This window comes from Schistocerca cancellata, chromosome 1 (genome assembly GCF_023864275.1).
Source record: "Schistocerca cancellata isolate TAMUIC-IGC-003103 chromosome 1, iqSchCanc2.1, whole genome shotgun sequence".
Taxonomy (NCBI): domain Eukaryota; kingdom Metazoa; phylum Arthropoda; class Insecta; order Orthoptera; family Acrididae; genus Schistocerca; species Schistocerca cancellata.
The window spans coordinates 1,267,955,095-1,267,972,693 of NC_064626.1; the positions used below are offsets into that span (position 1 = coordinate 1,267,955,095).

Consider the following 17,599-nt stretch of genomic DNA (forward strand, 5'->3'; position numbering starts at 1 on the left):
TGCTGTTGTCTCACTCTAGTTTCATAGTTTATTAGGCAGACAGTATTTAAATGAGATAACAGCAAACACGAAAGCATACATGGAAAAATGTTTATATTCGCATTATTCTTATGGTGAAGAGAATACTGCATGTGATTCACAATTCATAAAAGTTCCTACTAGCAACCATCTCTTCTCACAGGTAGGAAAAAATTCAGAACGTAGAGTTGGCCATATTGACTAACATCCCAAACAGTCTTGCCAGTACGATTTTCGTTGCTCATTGAAATGCTGCTACATTCGAAGATTTACAATACGGAATTTGTATTTACTTACTTCGTTGGATAATGTAGAAAATGCAGTGGTCGAAACCTGGGGCGGAGAAAAAAGCTCGTCTTCCACCCCGTTTTTTTTTTTTTTAATTTATTTACTGACGCAGAGGTTTTGGCACCAGTATTTATCTTTGTGCCTGCAAAGCATGCTTGTGTAGCGCTATATATTTGACGGCAGAAGTTAGTTGTGGCGGCACCTACTAACATTTTACAGAACTTCCGCGTACTCTGCACTCGATTCTAAGCCGCAGGCGTTTTTTGGATTACAAAAACTGGAAAAAAAGTGCGGCTTAGATTCGAGTAAATACGGTAATTATTAACAGTCTAAATATTAGATAGATGTGCTCACAATAAATAGTGACTTAATAACGATCTTGAGATAGTACCTGAATTCATAGTTATTGTCCATTTCATGTTAAGTGTTGCTTTTTTAAGTAGATCTTTCAGCAATGACAATCAATGTGCTATAGAGACACCATCTTCATCATCTGTGAGGACGAAACACTTTGTTTGTTGGAAGCCATATTGAGTCAAATTATACGAACATGTACTGAGTCTTCAAACTGGAAGAGTGAAATCCCAAGCAGCAACCTTGCACTGGATCCAAATAATAAAGGCAGCTAGAATCTGTCAATTTAGTCACATAGGAAAACCACAGTAAAATGAAGTGCACTGTTTTTTTCCCTTTCTTCTGTACATTGGATATGGTAACAAAGCAAGTAGTGTATTGTGGCGTGTTATACCTGCAGTTGTCATCCATCTGCATTGCTGAGTTGTCCATGTCAGGATGTAGCTGGGCTGGCACATGGTATCTGGCAAGCCGATGGGGCACATCCTGTGACCATCTTGACATCACGGTGTCAAATGTTCTTCTTTTAGCATCTGTGTGGTGAGGCTGCTGGTACTCTGGAACTGAGCACAATTCCACTTCTTATGCAACTAGCCACTTTATTGCATGTTAAGTAGGTTTATTGCACAGACACTACTGCATTGAGATATTTTTTTTTTTTCTGTACGAAAACTGTTAATATTGGCACATCATCATGGAAGATATCAGTACACTTAATACATTGGGCAGCTCTAATAATGTTCGTTTAGAATTTGTTATTAATACTAGTAGGTGAATAGGGAAGGTGGCTTTGTTAACAACTAGGGAACAGATTTTTATGTAAATAAATGTTTATTTTTGAATATAATAGAGGGAAACAATCCACGTGGGAAAAATATATCTAAAAACAAAGATGCTGTAACTTACCAAACGAAAGCATTGGTATGTTGATAGAGACAAAAAACACACAAACACACACACAAATTTTAAGCTTTCGCAACCCATGTTTGCTTCATCAGGAAAGAGGGATGGAGAGGGAAAGACGAAAGGATGTGGGTTTTAAGGTAGAGGGTAAGGAGTCATTTCAATCCCGGGAGCGGAAAGACTTACCTTAGGGGGGAAAAGGGACAGATATACACTTGCACACACACACATATCCGTCTGCACATGTGCAGACTCCTTACCCTCTCCCTTAAAACTCACATCCTTTCATCTTTCCCTCTCCTCTGAATAAAGGCCGCTTACCTATAGGTGGAGATGATTTGCTTTGCTGGTTCCAGTACTGTTCATGGTAACCGTGAGGATGACTTGAATACAGATTCCCTGTAACAGGAGACAGAGTCTTGTCATGTTGGTCTGGAGGTGGTGTCGGCATAGCCAGTAGATGCGACAACAGCGTCTGGTTTGACGATTCCATATGCTGCTGTGGTGACTGTAGAGATGGTGGCAGAGGCGGTGGTAAAGGTGGTGGCCGTAAGCGTGGAGTCTGCAATGGTGGAGGTACCCAGAAGTTCAGAAAACTGGGCAGGCCATTGGCCAAGCTAGAGGCTTCACGATCATCCCTTCTGTAGCACGGATTGTACTCGTCCCTAAATGCTTCACGAGAGGTGTGATGTGTGCCTCCACGATTTGCAAACGGTGTGTCCAAAGAAGCATTCTTATACGAATCTGTGACATAAGGCTGCGGTCTACAGTGAGCAGTGGAATGTTCGGTCATTCTTCGTGAATGCGGTCGATGTTGCTGTGCCCTGTGGGGCGATTTTCCATGGGTGGGTGGCACATCAGTTAGGGGCATGTGGGGAAGTGGGGTCATAGGTGGGTAAGGACGGTGGGTAGGTATGTGGGAATGAGAACTGTGATGTGTAGGCATACGATGCTGGGACACATGAGGTGGTGCCTCGTGTCTCGGCACCTGGGGTTGGGTCAAATGGTGCAGAGGCATGAGGGAGTGGTTATTGTTAGCTGGAGACACAGTGTGAGATGGAGGAAAATGGTGCACCGGCATAAGGGGCTGTGACACAGCAGCCGGAGTCGAGTTAAATGGAGTCACGGTGCGCAGCTGCGACACTTGGACTTCATTCGGGTAAGTCGGTGGAACAGTTTGTGTATGTTCTCGGGGATGGGACATGTGAGGTTGAGAAACATTTGACGGAGGAACATTTAGTAGGAAGCCATTTGTAGTATGCTCAAATGCAGCATGTCCGAGAAGTGATAGTATGTTTGAGGGTATGATAGGTGTCTGAGATATTGGTGGAGGTGGGATTGAGAAGTCAACTTGAAAGTTGTACGGTAAACTGGGAGGCGCAGCACTTTGCTTCTCGCGTGGTGGACTCCGCTCCCGGACGTTTCCGCTGTGAGTCGGAAGTGCATTGTCTTTGCAGTTGGGAGGCGGCGGGGGATACGGAGTCGGTGCCTGGGCGGCCAGTGGCCGTTCGGTGGCGCCAGTGCGCTGCTGCTGCCGGTCCTCCAGCGAGGGAGGGTGGGCGCTGGCTGTCAGCTCGCGAGGCGGCAGGACGGTGGGCGGGCCGTAGCGCACGGCCGGCGGCGGCGGCAGCCGGTTCAGTTGTCTGCCGCCGGTCGTAGGCGGCGGCGGCGGCGGTGGCTTTGGTGGTGGTGGCGGCGGCGGCGGCGGCGGCTGCGCTGGTGGGGGCGGCGGAGGAACCGTCAGCAACATGTGCACAGTACGCGCGTGCTCGTCCGCCGGCGCAGGGGGTGGCGCTGACGGCGGCGGCGGCGGCGGCGGGGGCGGCGGCGGCGGCAGCGTCACGGCAATCGAGTAGTGCGTGCCTCGCTCCTGCTGCTGCTGTGGCGTGGGAGGCGGCGGGGGCGGCGGGGCAGAGGCAGAGGCGGCCGCTGCGGCTGTCTTGCAGGGAGCGGCTCCGTGGCGTGGGGGCGTCATCGGCGGCGTAATGGGCGCGTCTGCCGGGTTGACGCGATACTTGGCGTGTGTGGGCGGCGGCGGCGGCCGCTCTCCCCTGCTGTGTTGGTCCTCCTCATCGCTGGGCGGCTCCTCCTGCCAACCGAGCAGAAAGGTGGAACTCAGTTACTTATTCCACATGACGTACACTGACGAGTCAAAACATTATGACCACTGAAGCTGTATGCTGCACGGTGGCGCCGAGGGCACGCGACTCGATAAGAGAAGTATATGAGCGGAGCAGAGGACAACAGGGAGTAATTCTAGCGACGGTAAGCGGCGCAAGTGCGAAGATTCGCAGACTTCGGCGACTTTGACCAAAGCCGGATTGTTGTGGCCCAGTGCCTGGGAGCGAGCATCTCGGAAACGGCGAAGCTGGTCGGCTGTTCGAATGCTACTCTCTTGAGCATCTATGGAAAGTGGTTGAAGAATGCCGAAACTACGAGTAGGCCACAAGAAGTTGGGCGTCCATACCTCATCACAGAACATGGGGCTCGGTAGCTTGCCTTACAGTGCCGGCGCAGGCACAAGTGTTTTGGAATACAGCGTTCAGCGCACGGTGTTGATCGTGGTGTTCCACAGCACAGGACCGCACCTGTTCCTATGCTGAGCGAACAACATCGTCATTTACGATTACAGTAGGCACGGAATCATCGAGGTTGGACTGCGGATCAATGGAATCGTGTCGCCTGGTCGGATGCACCCCGTTTATTGTTAAACCAGGTCGATGGTCGTGTCCAGATACTTCACGATCCACGTGAACGACTGATCGAAACGTGCAGCGCGCCAAAGACGCTGGCAGGTGGGAGCAGTATTACGTTATGGAGGACATTCACCTGCCTTCCGTGGGACCTGCGATAGTAACCGAAGGCACCATGATAGCTGTGGACTACATGAACATTATTCAAGATTTATGCTCGATGTCTTTCTCAACAGCGGTAGCATTCAGGATAACTGTCCGTGTCACAAGATCAGAATCGTGCTGCAGTGGTTTGACAAGCACGATAGTGAACTCACGTTGATGTCTTGACCACCAGATTCGGCTTATCTGAAACCGATGAAACACACCTGGGACGCTATCGGGCGCCATCTCCGCGCGCACAAACCGACTACCCGTAAATTACGGGGAGTGTGTGACCTGTGCGTAGGCACCTGATGCCACGAACCTCTGGAAACCTGTCAAGTACTTGTAGAATCCATGACACGCAGAATCACTGCTGAATTGCGTTCCAGAGGTGGACCAACACGCTTTTGAGTAGATGATCATAATGTTTTGGCTCATCAATGTATTCACGATAAACGTTACGATGTGGAACACGTCGACAGGAAAAAATCTAGAACACATACAAAGTCTACTCTCTAAAAATTACTTACTATTACTTTTCAAGAATTCCTCTATGGGACATGTGGATTTGTCACGCAGGAACGTCTTTTGATTCATTTTGAAAGATTTCCTGCTATACGTTCAGACACTGTTTGTCCGTGGGTACGTTATCAAAAAGTTTTCACCTCTATCTGTGCCAAAGATGTATTCGTTAAAGGGTAATGCACATTATTTTTCCTCCTAGTGTTTTACTTGTGAATGTTTCTGTTACTCTCAAACTCAGATGGACCGTTTGTAACGAATTTCGTATTGAACCTCACTAATCCGACCCGTACTGGACCAGGAGCGTGGTCGGAACCCAAAAGACATCGGATTACCAGAGGAACACTGTTACTGGTCCATAATATCCCATTACAACTGATAATACTGTCTGGAATACCATTACATGTTAAAACAGCAACAAATAGAAAAGAAAACGCAGACGACGATCGATATTGATTTTGACATCTTGGGTTGTCGGGTGTTCTGCCGGATATCAGCGTCGTACTTGCACGATATTTCGGTCACGTAGCTCGTGACCTTCATCAGGTGCGACCTGAGACTCTGTATGTTCCCTCTGCGGTCCGCGACCACCAGTCCCACTTATGGGTGTTCCATCTTCGGTCTGGTGCGCCTGGCAGTCCGTCAGGGGTTCGTTTTCCATCTCCATGTCTCTGGTTCTTCTGTTTGTGTAGTGTTGCAGCTGGCCCCGTTGCTCCTTCAACAATTCCAGAGCCGGATCCCAGGCTCTGCTTAGCTGGTACCCTGTGTCACGGTTCATAATATCGTCAGCCATTTAAATTTCTATCGATTCTCTTATAACACTGTCCCAAAATCTGGGTGTTTGTGCTAGAATCTTGGTGTCCTCATACTTCATGGCATGATCTAGTTCTAGACAGTGTTCAGCAATGGCTGACTTAGTCACCTGTCTTAATCTAGTGTGCCTCTGATGTTCTTTGCACCTGATCTCCACAGTTCTTGTCGTCTGGCCAATGTAGGACATGCCACATTGACAAGGTATATTGTAAATCCCTGGTTTTCGTAACCCCAGGTCGTCTTTGACACTCCCCAGCAGTCCCCCGATCTTGTTGGATGGACAGAAAACACACTTGATATTGTGTTTACGGAGGATCCTACTGATTCTGGCAGAAATAGAGCCAGCATAGGGCAGATATGCCACCTTCTTTGCTTCATCTTGGTCTTCTTCAGGAACCTGTGGTATAGTGGCTGGTAGGAGTGCCCTCTCAATTTGTCTGTCCGTGTATCCATTCTTGGAGAAAACCGTTTTGAGACGTTCTATCTCTATAGGTAGATTCTCTTGGTCTGACAGGGCACGTGCTCTGTGGACCAAAGTCTTCAGAACCCCATTCTTCTGTGCAGGGTGGTGACAGCTGCTGGCCTGCAGATATAAATCAGTGTGTGTTGGTTTTCGGTACACACTGTGGCCAATTGATCCATCTGCTTTCCTCTGGACTAGTACATCCAGGAATGGCAGCTGGCCATTCTTCTCCAGTTCCATGGTGAACTTGATATTAGGGTGGCATGAGTTAAGATGTTCAAGAAACTCATTGAGCCTGTCCATCCCATGTGGCCAGATCACGAAGGTGTCAGCCACATACCTAAAGAAGCATGTGGGTTTAAATGTGGCTGCCTCCAATACCCTCTCCTCAAAACTCTCCATAAACATGTTGGCAACCACAGGGGACAGTGGGCTGTCCATAGCTACACCTTCAGTTTGCTAAAGCCGGGAAGCCTGAAGAGATATTGATTTTGCTGCGATGTTCCGGTATTTCCTGATCCACAAAATGTCTATTGCGGTAAACGTAGAGCTTAGTTCGATGTATTGAAGGGCTATATGACATGCATCTGTGTGTGATACTCGAGCTGTAGGTTCGTTACTTTTCTTGTCGTCATCATCTTTTTCGGTCTCATCGGTTTTCGAATAACAGCGTCAGTGAGTTGTGCAGTGAACGTCAGCTGTACTGATCCACTCACTCAAGTCACTGAGCGCAACATGTGTACCTATAGGTAACACAATTTATTTTCACACACTTCAATATGTAACAGGAACACTGTCACTAATCCGTAAAACAAAGCGTGCACAATAACAGCTGCTGATCGACTTACAAATAAGTCGTTTCGTGCTAAAACTGATCGAACTATTGTATCTAGCAACGGTCAATTGCCTACCGATCCATATCGCAGACGATGAGTCACGGACAAGTCCAGATCTGAATATAGCAGCGGCCCTTGTAGGTAAACAAAACCGCAAATGGGCTCGTCGTGCTATACGGGGAGACGGACCATTCGAGGTCGGAGTAGTGAGGTTCCCCTGTACAGGATGGTCGTTATTAATGTTTTAAAACCCCAACGCGACACTGAGACAAGTAATTTAACAAAGGACACACGGGGCCGCAAATGTCAGAAAATACCCGAAAAGTGAATGACAAATGTTGAACATGGGTCGGTAGCAGCACGTGCAGCAGTTGAGTGTATTTGTCTGTCCCTCCTGATCTTCCCAACCGAAGTCAAGTATTCACGTCAGTGTGGCTCCGGGCTTACATGCACGACGATAGCGCGTATGCGCTAACGGTTCAAATCTCGCATGTGACAGGAAGAATTTTTCTTTCATTGTGTTACACGGTTATGTGTTTACATTGCGGTAATACCATCCTTATTATTTCATTTACGGGTGTTCCGGACCCCGCTGGCTTATTTCAAAGTACAGTACGACAAAAAACTAGTTTTGCGTCATAAGTATATGAGCATAGGATTTCGAATTGCGTCCCTACCAGTAAATCATCTACATTTTCTTTACTAAATAAAGTACGTAAACAAAAAGAAGGGACAAAAGGAAAGAAACACAAAATAAAACAGCTTTTGCTTGGTTACAGCATTGACAGTAATTTTGTATCTTCTACGTTTACATTTTCTGTATCCAGAAAGGCCCGTACAGAACCTGCAACATGCGGTCGTGCATTATCCAGTTGAAATGTAGGGTTTTGCGGGGATCGAATGAAGGGTAGAGCCACGGGTCGTAACATATCTGAAATGTAACGTTCACTGTTCAAAGTGCCGTCAATGCGAACAAGAGGTAACCGGGACGTGTAACCAATGGCATCCCATACCATCACGCCGGGTGATACGCAGTACGGCGACGATGAATACACGCTTCCAATGTGCGTTCATCACGATGTTGCCAAACACGGATGCGACCATCATGATGCTGCAAACAGAACCTGGATTCATCCGAAAAAATGACGTTTTGCCATTCGTGCACCCAGGTTCGTCGTTGAGCACACCATCGCAGGCGCTCCTGTCTGTGATGCAGCGTCATGGGTAACCGCAGGCATGGTCTCCGCGCTGATAGTCCATGCTGCTGCAAACGTCGTCGAACTGTTCGTGCAGATGATTACTGTCTTGCAGACGTCCCCATCTGTTGACTCAGGGATCGAGACGTGGCTGCAGGATCCGTTACAGCCATGCGGATAAGATGCTTGTCATCTCGACTGCTAGTGATACGAGGCCGTTGGCATCCAGCACGGCGTTCCGTATTACCCTCCTGAACCTACCGATTCCATATTCTGCTAACAGTCAACGTCAGCAGCAATGTCGCGATACGATAAAACGCAATCAAAGTCGGAAACGTGATGGTACGCATTTCTCCTCCTTACACGAGGCATCACAACAACGTTTCACCAGGCAACGCCGGTCAACTGCTGTTTTTGTATGAGAAATAGGTTGGAAACTTTCCTCATGTCAGCACGTTGTAGGTGTTGCCACCGGCGCCAACCTTGTGTGAATGCTCTGGAAAGATAATCATTTGCATATCACAGGATCTTCTCCCTGTAGGTTAAATTTTGCGTCTGTTGCACGTCATCTTCGTGGTGTAGCAATTTTAATGGCCAGTAGTGTATTTTATTTTTCATATCGGATTCTAAATCGAAACTTAGGTTAAGTAACAGATTCGACGTACTTGTTCTAAAACTAATTTATCTACAACACTTTTGATCTGACTCGATACCTTCAAAGGAATCCCATTACTACAAACTTTTAAATTCTAATCCCTGTATGTTTTGTTCAGCTAGTGTAGGGATCTTTGATCTATGATCATTCTTTTGAATAATAACGATATCAAGTACTAACATAAGAGCGAAAAAAATTGTTAGCATAATTGATTCGAAAGCATTCAGTTGTATTAACACAGCAGTCTCCATCCGTTCCCCACTCCCCCCTCCCCCCCCCTCCCTCGCAACTCTCTCACTCTCTCTCTCTCTCTCTCTCTCTCTCTCTCTCTCTCTCTTCCCTGTGCCGCTCATGAATGATTGTTTTCTTAGAATTTCCTGTGAGAATTTCATTATGTTCTGAAAAGCGAATGTATCTGTCAGTTGCCTCGACTTCGGCTGTTGCAGAATGAGTCAATGTCCTTGCCTAGTTGCCAATTTTTTAGTCGATATTATCCTGTGAAATTTTACCCTGCATTAAAGTTTACATTTTCAAATAATTTTGCGGGCGAAGTAGTTAAGGTAGGCATATATATATATATATATATATATATATATATATGAATACTCCTGTACTCATATTTATGAAATAAAAAAATAAACCATCAGAGTTAATTCCTACTAACAAATTTCCTTTCCATTGCTTCGAAGAAGTGTGGTAAATCCCTTGATATTCTAGCTTTTGATGGAGGATATCGTGGATGTAGAATATCGTAACATCGTTATGTATCCTTGGCGTGTGAGTACTGGAATAACCTCAGTGTGTGTCTGTGTACTAAGAAATTCCCGATGCACACATTTAAGCGGGAAGGATTACCCAGTGTTGAAAAGCATGAGATACTGTCATGTGAGTTTAGCTGTAGATCACAGAAACTTGATACCACAAAAAAATGTATGTAAGGGAGTGTTTCTCCATCTTTTTATCTCTCTGCCAACGAAACTGCCACGAACTGCTGCAGAAGATGGCCATTACCTTCATGAACATGACGATGTGTGGTGTTACTGGTGCAGTCAACCAAGGTAAATTAGGAACAAAAACATCTTGTAGTTGCAAATTTCTGTGTAGTGGTGGGTGGTAGTGTCGTGACAAATACTAAAAATCCCTACCGATGGGATGTGAGCATAGGGGTGGGCGTGCGTTTAAAGGTAAGTTTTTAATGTTTTTCGTGAATAACTCGTAAATCGCGGCTGTTTCCCAGTACAAAATTAAACTACATTAAACTTGATACAGTAAATGTCCTACTCGTTTTTACTCTAGGACTAATCGTTTCTAAGTTGGAGGGTTGGAAAAACATTTTCGGTAGAGGACGGAGTTTTCGAGTTATTTAAGGAAAACATAAAAAGAGACATTTAAATGCCCCCCCCCCCCCCCCCAGCCCACCCCTATGCTTATGCTTACACCCCGCCGTTCGGGATGTTTAGTGTATTGTTCATGACACTCCTCCCTATCACCGCATAAAAATTTGCGATTACACCATTTTTGTCCCCCTATTCGACCTTTCTTCGTCTGCGTTGACTGGGCTCTACCTATTTACAAATCTTTCCTGACGAGATTTTGTCATGTACGTCAGTTTTGTCTGATGTGCTTATTTTGCTGAAGTTCACATAATTTTTCATCTATCTAACTGTACTGCTTGACGGCATAAACACTGACTAATTGCAGGTTCATAACCAGGAAGAATGCGCTAGGTAGACTGTCTTCAAAATGTAGCCCATGTTTTCATCAAGTTTTCTTTCCTCTACCGTGTCCTCTACTCTGATGTTAGTTGTACGAGATTATTCACCAAAGGGGACATAATTAAAACTAAATGACGGCATTAGGAGTTATTCACAGTCTACATATGTCACTGTTACAGAGTGAGTGTGTCAAGGCAGCCGCGCGGAGTGGCCGCGCGGTTTGAGGCGCCATATCACGGTCACTCCCGCCGGAGGTTCGAGTCCTCCCTCCGGCATGGGTGTGTGTGTTGTTCTTAGCATAAGTTAGTCTAAGTATCGTGTAAGACTAGGGACTGAAGACCTAAGCAGTTTAGTCCCTTAGGAATTCACACACATCTGAACATCTGTCAAGGCAAAAGGATTTTTCAAATGGTTCAAATGGCTCTGAGCACTATGGGACTTAACTTCTGAGGTCATCAGTCCCCTAGAACTTAGAACTACTTAAACCAGCTAACCTAAGGACATCACACACATCCATGCCGGAGGCAGGATTCGAACCTGAAACCGTATCGGTTGCGCGGTTCCAGACAGAAGCGCCTACAACCGCTCTGCCACACAGGCCGGTCCGGCTGGCTCAAAATGATTGTGTTGTCTGCATTGTGTAATTAACAATCGATGTTTTAAAAGGTTTTCAGTGTAGCTGTTTTTCGCACAAAATACCGTGGCCGGTAGATGTCAGTCGGCAGGGCACGTTTGGTGAGAGCGGCAGGTGATTGGGGTTAGGGGCGGGCGCTGCAGGGGAAGTGTTGAGCGCTGGAGGGGACGTGCCGATCTAAATTGAAGCCTATGCTCACATTTTTTGTAACTATTAAGTGGAGCCCCTCCCCGCCCACGCTTGCATGGTGACTATTCAAAAAGACCTGTCACCGCTGCTGTGATTAGTATCTAAAACGAATTCTGGAGAAAATGCAGTGGTTTATTTCGCTTAGCTTGTTAACAATTTTTAACATTCAGAGAAGTGTCATGAGTGACGAATTTTGAGTGCAACCTACACATTTCTCTTGTTGCCATGTTACAAATTTGCTTCTTTTGACAAAACACAGCGGAGGTTACAAAATCTCGTCTCACTAACAACGACAAACACAACGGCGAGAGAATTCTGAAACTTGGAAGAGCAGTTGAACGGAATGGACAGTGTCTTGAAAGGAGGATATAAGATGAACATCAACAAAAGCAAAACGAGGATAGTGGAATGTAGTCGAATTAAGTCGGGTGATGCTGAGGGAATTAGATTAGGAAATGAGACACTTAAAGCAGTAAATGAGTTTTGCTATTTGGGGAGCAAAATAACTGATGATGGTCGAAGTAGAGAGGATATAAAATGTAGACTGGCAATGGCAAGGAAAGCGTTTCTGAAGAAGAGAAATTTGTTAACATCGAGTATAGATTTAAGTGTGAGGAAGTCGTTTCTGAAAGTATTTGTATGGAGTGTACCCATGTATGGAAGTGAAACATGGACGATAAATAGTTTAGACAAGAAGAGAATAGAAGCTTTCGAAATGTGATGCTACGGAAGAATGCTGAAGATTAGTGGGTAGATCACATAACTAATGAGGAGTTATTGAATAGAATTGGAGGGGGGGGGGGAGTTTGTGGCACAACTTGACAAGAAGAAGAGACCGGTTGGTAGGACATGCTCTGGGGCATCAAGGGATCATAAATTTAGCATTGGAGGGCAGCGTGGAGGGTAAAAATCGTAGAGGGAGACCAAGAGATGAATACACTAAGCAGATTCAGAAGGATGTAGGTTGCAGTAAGTACTGGAAGATGAAGAAGCTTGCACAGGATAGAGTAGCATGGAGAGCTGCATCAAATCAGTCTCAAGACTGAAGACACCAACGAACAACAGTTCATTAAGTTTATTAAGTGAGGAACTGAGGAAAAGTAAGGTCAGTAGCTTATGAGAAATCACATCCTCAGAATAAATTAAACGTCTAAATGTCCTCACTTATGTTGTTCCAAATCCCACAGCATCTCTTGTTTCACCCGCTATCAATGTCCCTTAAAAGTTTAATTCCTTCGTTAAAAAAATCTGTAGTTAGTGGAATAACATGGTAGATAATTAATAATTAAGTTTTCCCTAATAAACATATAGCAATATATTCCCCTCCTTGCATACTGTCATTTGCCAAAATCTCTTTTCGATACCTCAAATTGTTTCTAAAATACGGGGAATGTTGGGGATGTTTGTCGCTGGGGCGGCGCGATCGGAAATGAGTGTGCTACATCAGATCAGTTTTCTCGTTATTGATGACAGGTAGAGACCTCCGCGCAAGTCTAAAGAAAAATTCGATATGTTAGCTAAATTTCATATGCAGCAACATACTATGCAATATGCACCAAAAGCAAAATCAAAGCGACTCCTATTTTTCATTCCAAACTTTTTCGAATTTCTCGCCATGTCCTACTACCATGTAAATATCACAGTAACTACGATAATTAACGAAATGATGGCCACATCTTCATGAACCTGGCATATAAATGATTTTTTTCTTACCGAATAGTTTCCGTAAAATCGTTTGAGAAAGATTGCGGGGCATGCGGCGCGATTCTGTCATCGCCGACTGCCCGAAAGGTGGCAAACACTGTTGGCCTCCCCTTCTGAACAAACGAATGAACTCGCCCATGGCTTTGGACGAAAGCTGGTCACTGCGCATCGATCACCATATCATGTGCAAAGTCTACTATTTGATTACGTAGTAGATACGAGGAACTAGTCATATTTGTAGACACTAAACGACTACTCTCACTCATACTCGTATTTTAAGTTTTGTCAAACGTCTACGTGAATTCAGTGGTACAAGAAACTGCTATCACTTCAGTTCAATAGTGAATTCAATAGTGCGCCAGTGGGCGGCAGAGTGCAGATCTTACCAGACTTATTACGTCCTTCCAGCATTTGCCTACTTCATTCACGGACAGAACGGGCAATAGTAGCCAAACACAGATCATAACCGTGAAACTGAACATCACAAGGAAGGGTGTCGAGACGTGGGAGAGAAAAGCTGGTAGAGAGATGGAATGAAATGAAACAAAATGAGCAAATGGCATCGTTGGCCTTGAGGCCCCATCTCGGGAACTTCGGCCGCCAAGTGCAAGTCTTATTTCATTTGACGCCACATTGGGCAACTTGCGCGCCGGTGATGAGGACGCGATGATGATGACGACAACACAACACCCAGTCCCCGAGCGGAGAAAATCTCCAACCCAGCCTGGAATCGAACCTGGGCCCATTTTCCTGGGAAGCGAGCACGTTACCACCCAGCTAAGCAGGCAGACAGAGAGATGGACATGAACGCCGAATCAAATCCAACAAATTCGCGCGGACTGGCTTGGCATCAGGTGTTATTAAAGCCGTCGGCACACGGACCGTGCATCCGAGCGTTGAGCGTGCCGAGTTTCTGACGTCATAACGTGGAATAGCACGTTCGGGAGTCTTTCCGAACGTGCAGAGCAATATCTGGCATGTCAGAAATTCTGAGCGTGCGTCTGAGCGTTGACCAATGAGATGGCACAACGCCACCTACGTCACACATACGCCGTCTCCCTTCAGTACAGAGTTGTGAGGCGCCATATTGGCATTCATTTCAAGCCTATATGTACATATGCCGTTTCTGAGCAACAGCAAATTGAGAATCACTAAAAAAAACCGTTGTTAACTGTGTGATTCGTTCCAATAAAATAATGAGAAACATCATATTCGTGGCAAAAGAATTATTGTAACTTGCGTATTATGAGAGTAGGCTATTTGAAGCCAGCGACACACTGAAGATCTACCCAAAAGGCATTGTTCTTGGTACAATTTGTTATAATTAAACTTCAATTAGTAACATATCTACGATTAAGGTTTCCTGCATGAGCTAAGATACTATGATTAGACATTTACAGTACGTTGTTGTTGTAGTGTAGTGCCTAGCGTCACTGCCTCGAAGATTATTTTGAGGGGGCGGTGGTTCGTGTCTTGCAAATTCCAAATTCTTTTCCTAACATTCGCGTTTTTATTGGGTTCTGATACTTTATTACTAGTTTAATATAAGTATATACTATAATATTTGATGTTATGTAAATATAAGTTCACCTTTTTTTGAGGGGTGACTTTGTTCGATTGGCTTAATCTAGAGGACAGCTTGAGCTACTTGTATAAAGATATTTTGCTCCTTTTTCTTTTTCGCTTCGTAATTCACGTATTGCAAAGATTCTGCTACTGGTTAGGAACACTGATCAAGTAAGACTGACCTTGGGGTTTACTAAAATGTGGGAATGATGAAATAATGTTTTTGTTATGCGCAGAAGTATTCCAAATTTGTACCGCACTGTTTGTAATGGAATTTTTATAAACCTGTGTCCTTATTGATTTGACATAGTACTTTCCTTTTCGTGGACGATGGAGGAAAAATGTGCGTTTTAACAGCGCTAATGTGGGAATTTTACGCGCGCCCGTTGAGTAAACAGTGTGATTTACGAACTAGAAACATCCCTCAACTGCCGCTGGAGTGCGTTGCGATCGCGTATACCACGTTGGGGCCCACGTACCGTATGCACGAGTTGCATCGTTGCTGAGCGTTCTGCAGCACGTTGAACTTGGCACGCTCAACGTTAATGTTCGACGGCACGGTCCGTGTGCCGACGGCTTAACGCTTGTATCCGATGCGTGGAGTTCAAGGATGACGACAGACAGGCGTGATGCCTAACCGGCAGGGAGCGGCAGAAAACAAGGCCGCCCGTCTTCCACTGGAAACGCACTGCGTCGTCTGACAGGCAACTGCCTCTCCCGTACGGAACTCTTTTCTCCTTTCATTCAATATTGTTGCTTTTTGCTGTAAACACCTTACCCTTCTATAAGTGCTCATTAACGTTGGTGCAGGGAGGAAATCTTAAAACTCGGTGTAGCTAGGTTAACTGATACATTGTCACAAACTCAACACTCATACAGAAAAACCAATTTTGTTTTGTTGTAGTGGCACTTCAGATTTCTGCCATGAGAGTGCAGCAGCGAGGAGCTAGGCAATATGGCGGCAGCTGCCGAGAAAGTTCATTTTGTGCTCGAAATGCTTTCACATAGTCTGCCGTAACAGTGCAACGATACTGCAGAACGAAGTTCAACAAAGATCCACCAACTGCCAACTCCACAAGCCGATAGCATGCGCTGTTTAAGGCATTAGGTTGCCTCTGAAAAGGGAAAACAATGGGTCGGCCTGCAGTCAGTAAAGAAACGGTTGACCGCGTGCGGGCGAGTTTGGCACGTAGCCCACAGAATTCGACGAAGAGAGCGAGCAGAGAGCTGAACAAGTCACAAACAGCCGTTTGGAAGGTCTTGAGGAAACGACTTAATCTGAAAGCTTACCTTTTCGAATTGCTACAAGCCCTGACTCGCGATGCAAAGCCACACGTTTTGAAATTTGGGCACTGCTGCAACAGCTTATGCAAGAGGATGGGTTGTGTGAGAAACTCGTCTTCAGTGGTGAAGGAACATTTTTTTGTGAATGGAACAGTGAACAGGCACAGTGCGCGATCCCGGATGACAGAGAATCACACGCATATTCGAGAATCATCGAAAGTTAACGCGTTCTGTGCAGACTCTCGGTTTAAAGTTTACGGTCTCTTTTTCTTCCGCTAAAAAACCATTACAGGACACGTGTATCTGGACACGCTAGGAAAGTGGCTCATGCTACACCTGTATACTGACAGCGTGAACTTCCACCTACCAACAGGACGATGCTCCACCCCGCTTCCATTACAATGTTCGTGAATTCTTAAACAGGAAATCGAGAAACCAATGGATCAGTGATGGTGAGGTTGATGATCAGGAGTCAGGGCCTCGATACTGTCCTGACCTAACCTAATTTGATTTTGTGTGTGTGGTTTTGTGAAAAATTCAGTGTTTATGCCTCGTTTACCAACAAGCATACCAGAACTACGACCTCGCCTTCACAGTGTTTTTCACCAGACTGATGGCAATATTCTTTTATCTGCAGAATCAGTGGGAGACATATATGGAGCACTTTCAATATAAAAAAAACTCTCTGAGTTTTCCTATGTATGTACAAAGTTCTGTGACAATATGTCAAATAATATAGCTTGAGCAATTCTGTGAAATCGCATCAATCATTTATAATATACTTCCAGTACCACTATTTAGTGCCCCTGCCGCGTTTTTCTGTCTGTATGTGACGATTAATTTGAGGAACTACTGTTGTGATTTTGACACGGATTCACAAACAGGTAGATGATCCACAAGGAAGAGTTGTGTATACGCTTTATGAATACTTCGTGCAAATTGGCTGAAATGTGATGATGATTGTTTATTAAATCGCGTTTCACCAGAACATTCCTTGCATGTGCTGTTTCAATCGCTTAAGTTACACCACAATTTTGATTTAATATTCAGTTACATAAAGTTGTTCTCTGAATTTTAACCATAACTCTGCGCAGCTGTACGTCCTATGCAAGGGCGAGTCTCTTGTTTCATGCAGATACACATGTGCAGATGTAAGGATTTGAAATTTGTGTCCTCTTCTTGTAAGTATCATAGTATCAACCTGTTAATTTCGAAACTGTTCAATATTCCTTAAGAAGACTTATCACATCTTTGCGATATTTTTCCATAGTTCAGTTTCGTGGAGAGTATATTAAATGCACCTCAATATAATATGGTTTGGATCTTCATTGTCATCTGGATGCTCAGTGCATCTACCGCTGCGGTCCTATAGAGGTGCGCAGGGTAACATCTGTGATCAAACATTATTCGAAAAATTGGCGCAAAAGAACTCTCGCAAAATTCAAAGGCGGCACTTCAAATTTGGTTTGGAATGCCCTTACTGGTGATGAGTTTTGGTTTTATTTTTATACAGAAAAGTCATTCGCCTCAATCGGTCATGTGAACATCAGCTCGTGCTAAAGAAGTCGGACGAATTGGCAGTATTGGCAAGAAAAGGTAGCATTAGAAGACAGACGTACCAT

General features: G+C 45.1%; 2 protein-coding genes across 2 annotated transcripts in view; both read right to left on the minus strand.

The window, feature by feature from the left end:
- LOC126094964 (uncharacterized) overlaps positions 1 to 3,178 on the minus strand; it is a 153,024-nt gene extending 149,846 nt beyond the window's left edge. The window contains exons 1-2 of the mRNA XM_049909622.1: positions 1,885 to 3,178; positions 1,055 to 1,223 (exon numbers count right to left, since the gene is read on the minus strand). Coding sequence (XP_049765579.1) covers positions 1,055 to 1,223; positions 1,885 to 2,767 — 1,052 coding nt within the window. The 5' untranslated portion in view covers positions 2,768 to 3,178. The remainder of the gene's footprint in view (positions 1 to 1,054; positions 1,224 to 1,884) is intronic.
- A 125-nt stretch (positions 3,179 to 3,303) lies between these two features.
- LOC126145350 (nematocyst expressed protein 4-like) overlaps positions 3,304 to 17,599 on the minus strand; it is a 196,323-nt gene continuing 182,027 nt past the window's right edge. Inside the window, exons 5-6 of the mRNA XM_049915554.1 lie at positions 3,363 to 3,652; positions 3,304 to 3,331 (exon numbers count right to left, since the gene is read on the minus strand). Of these exons, the coding sequence (XP_049771511.1) occupies positions 3,304 to 3,331; positions 3,363 to 3,652 (318 nt within the window). The remainder of the gene's footprint in view (positions 3,332 to 3,362; positions 3,653 to 17,599) is intronic.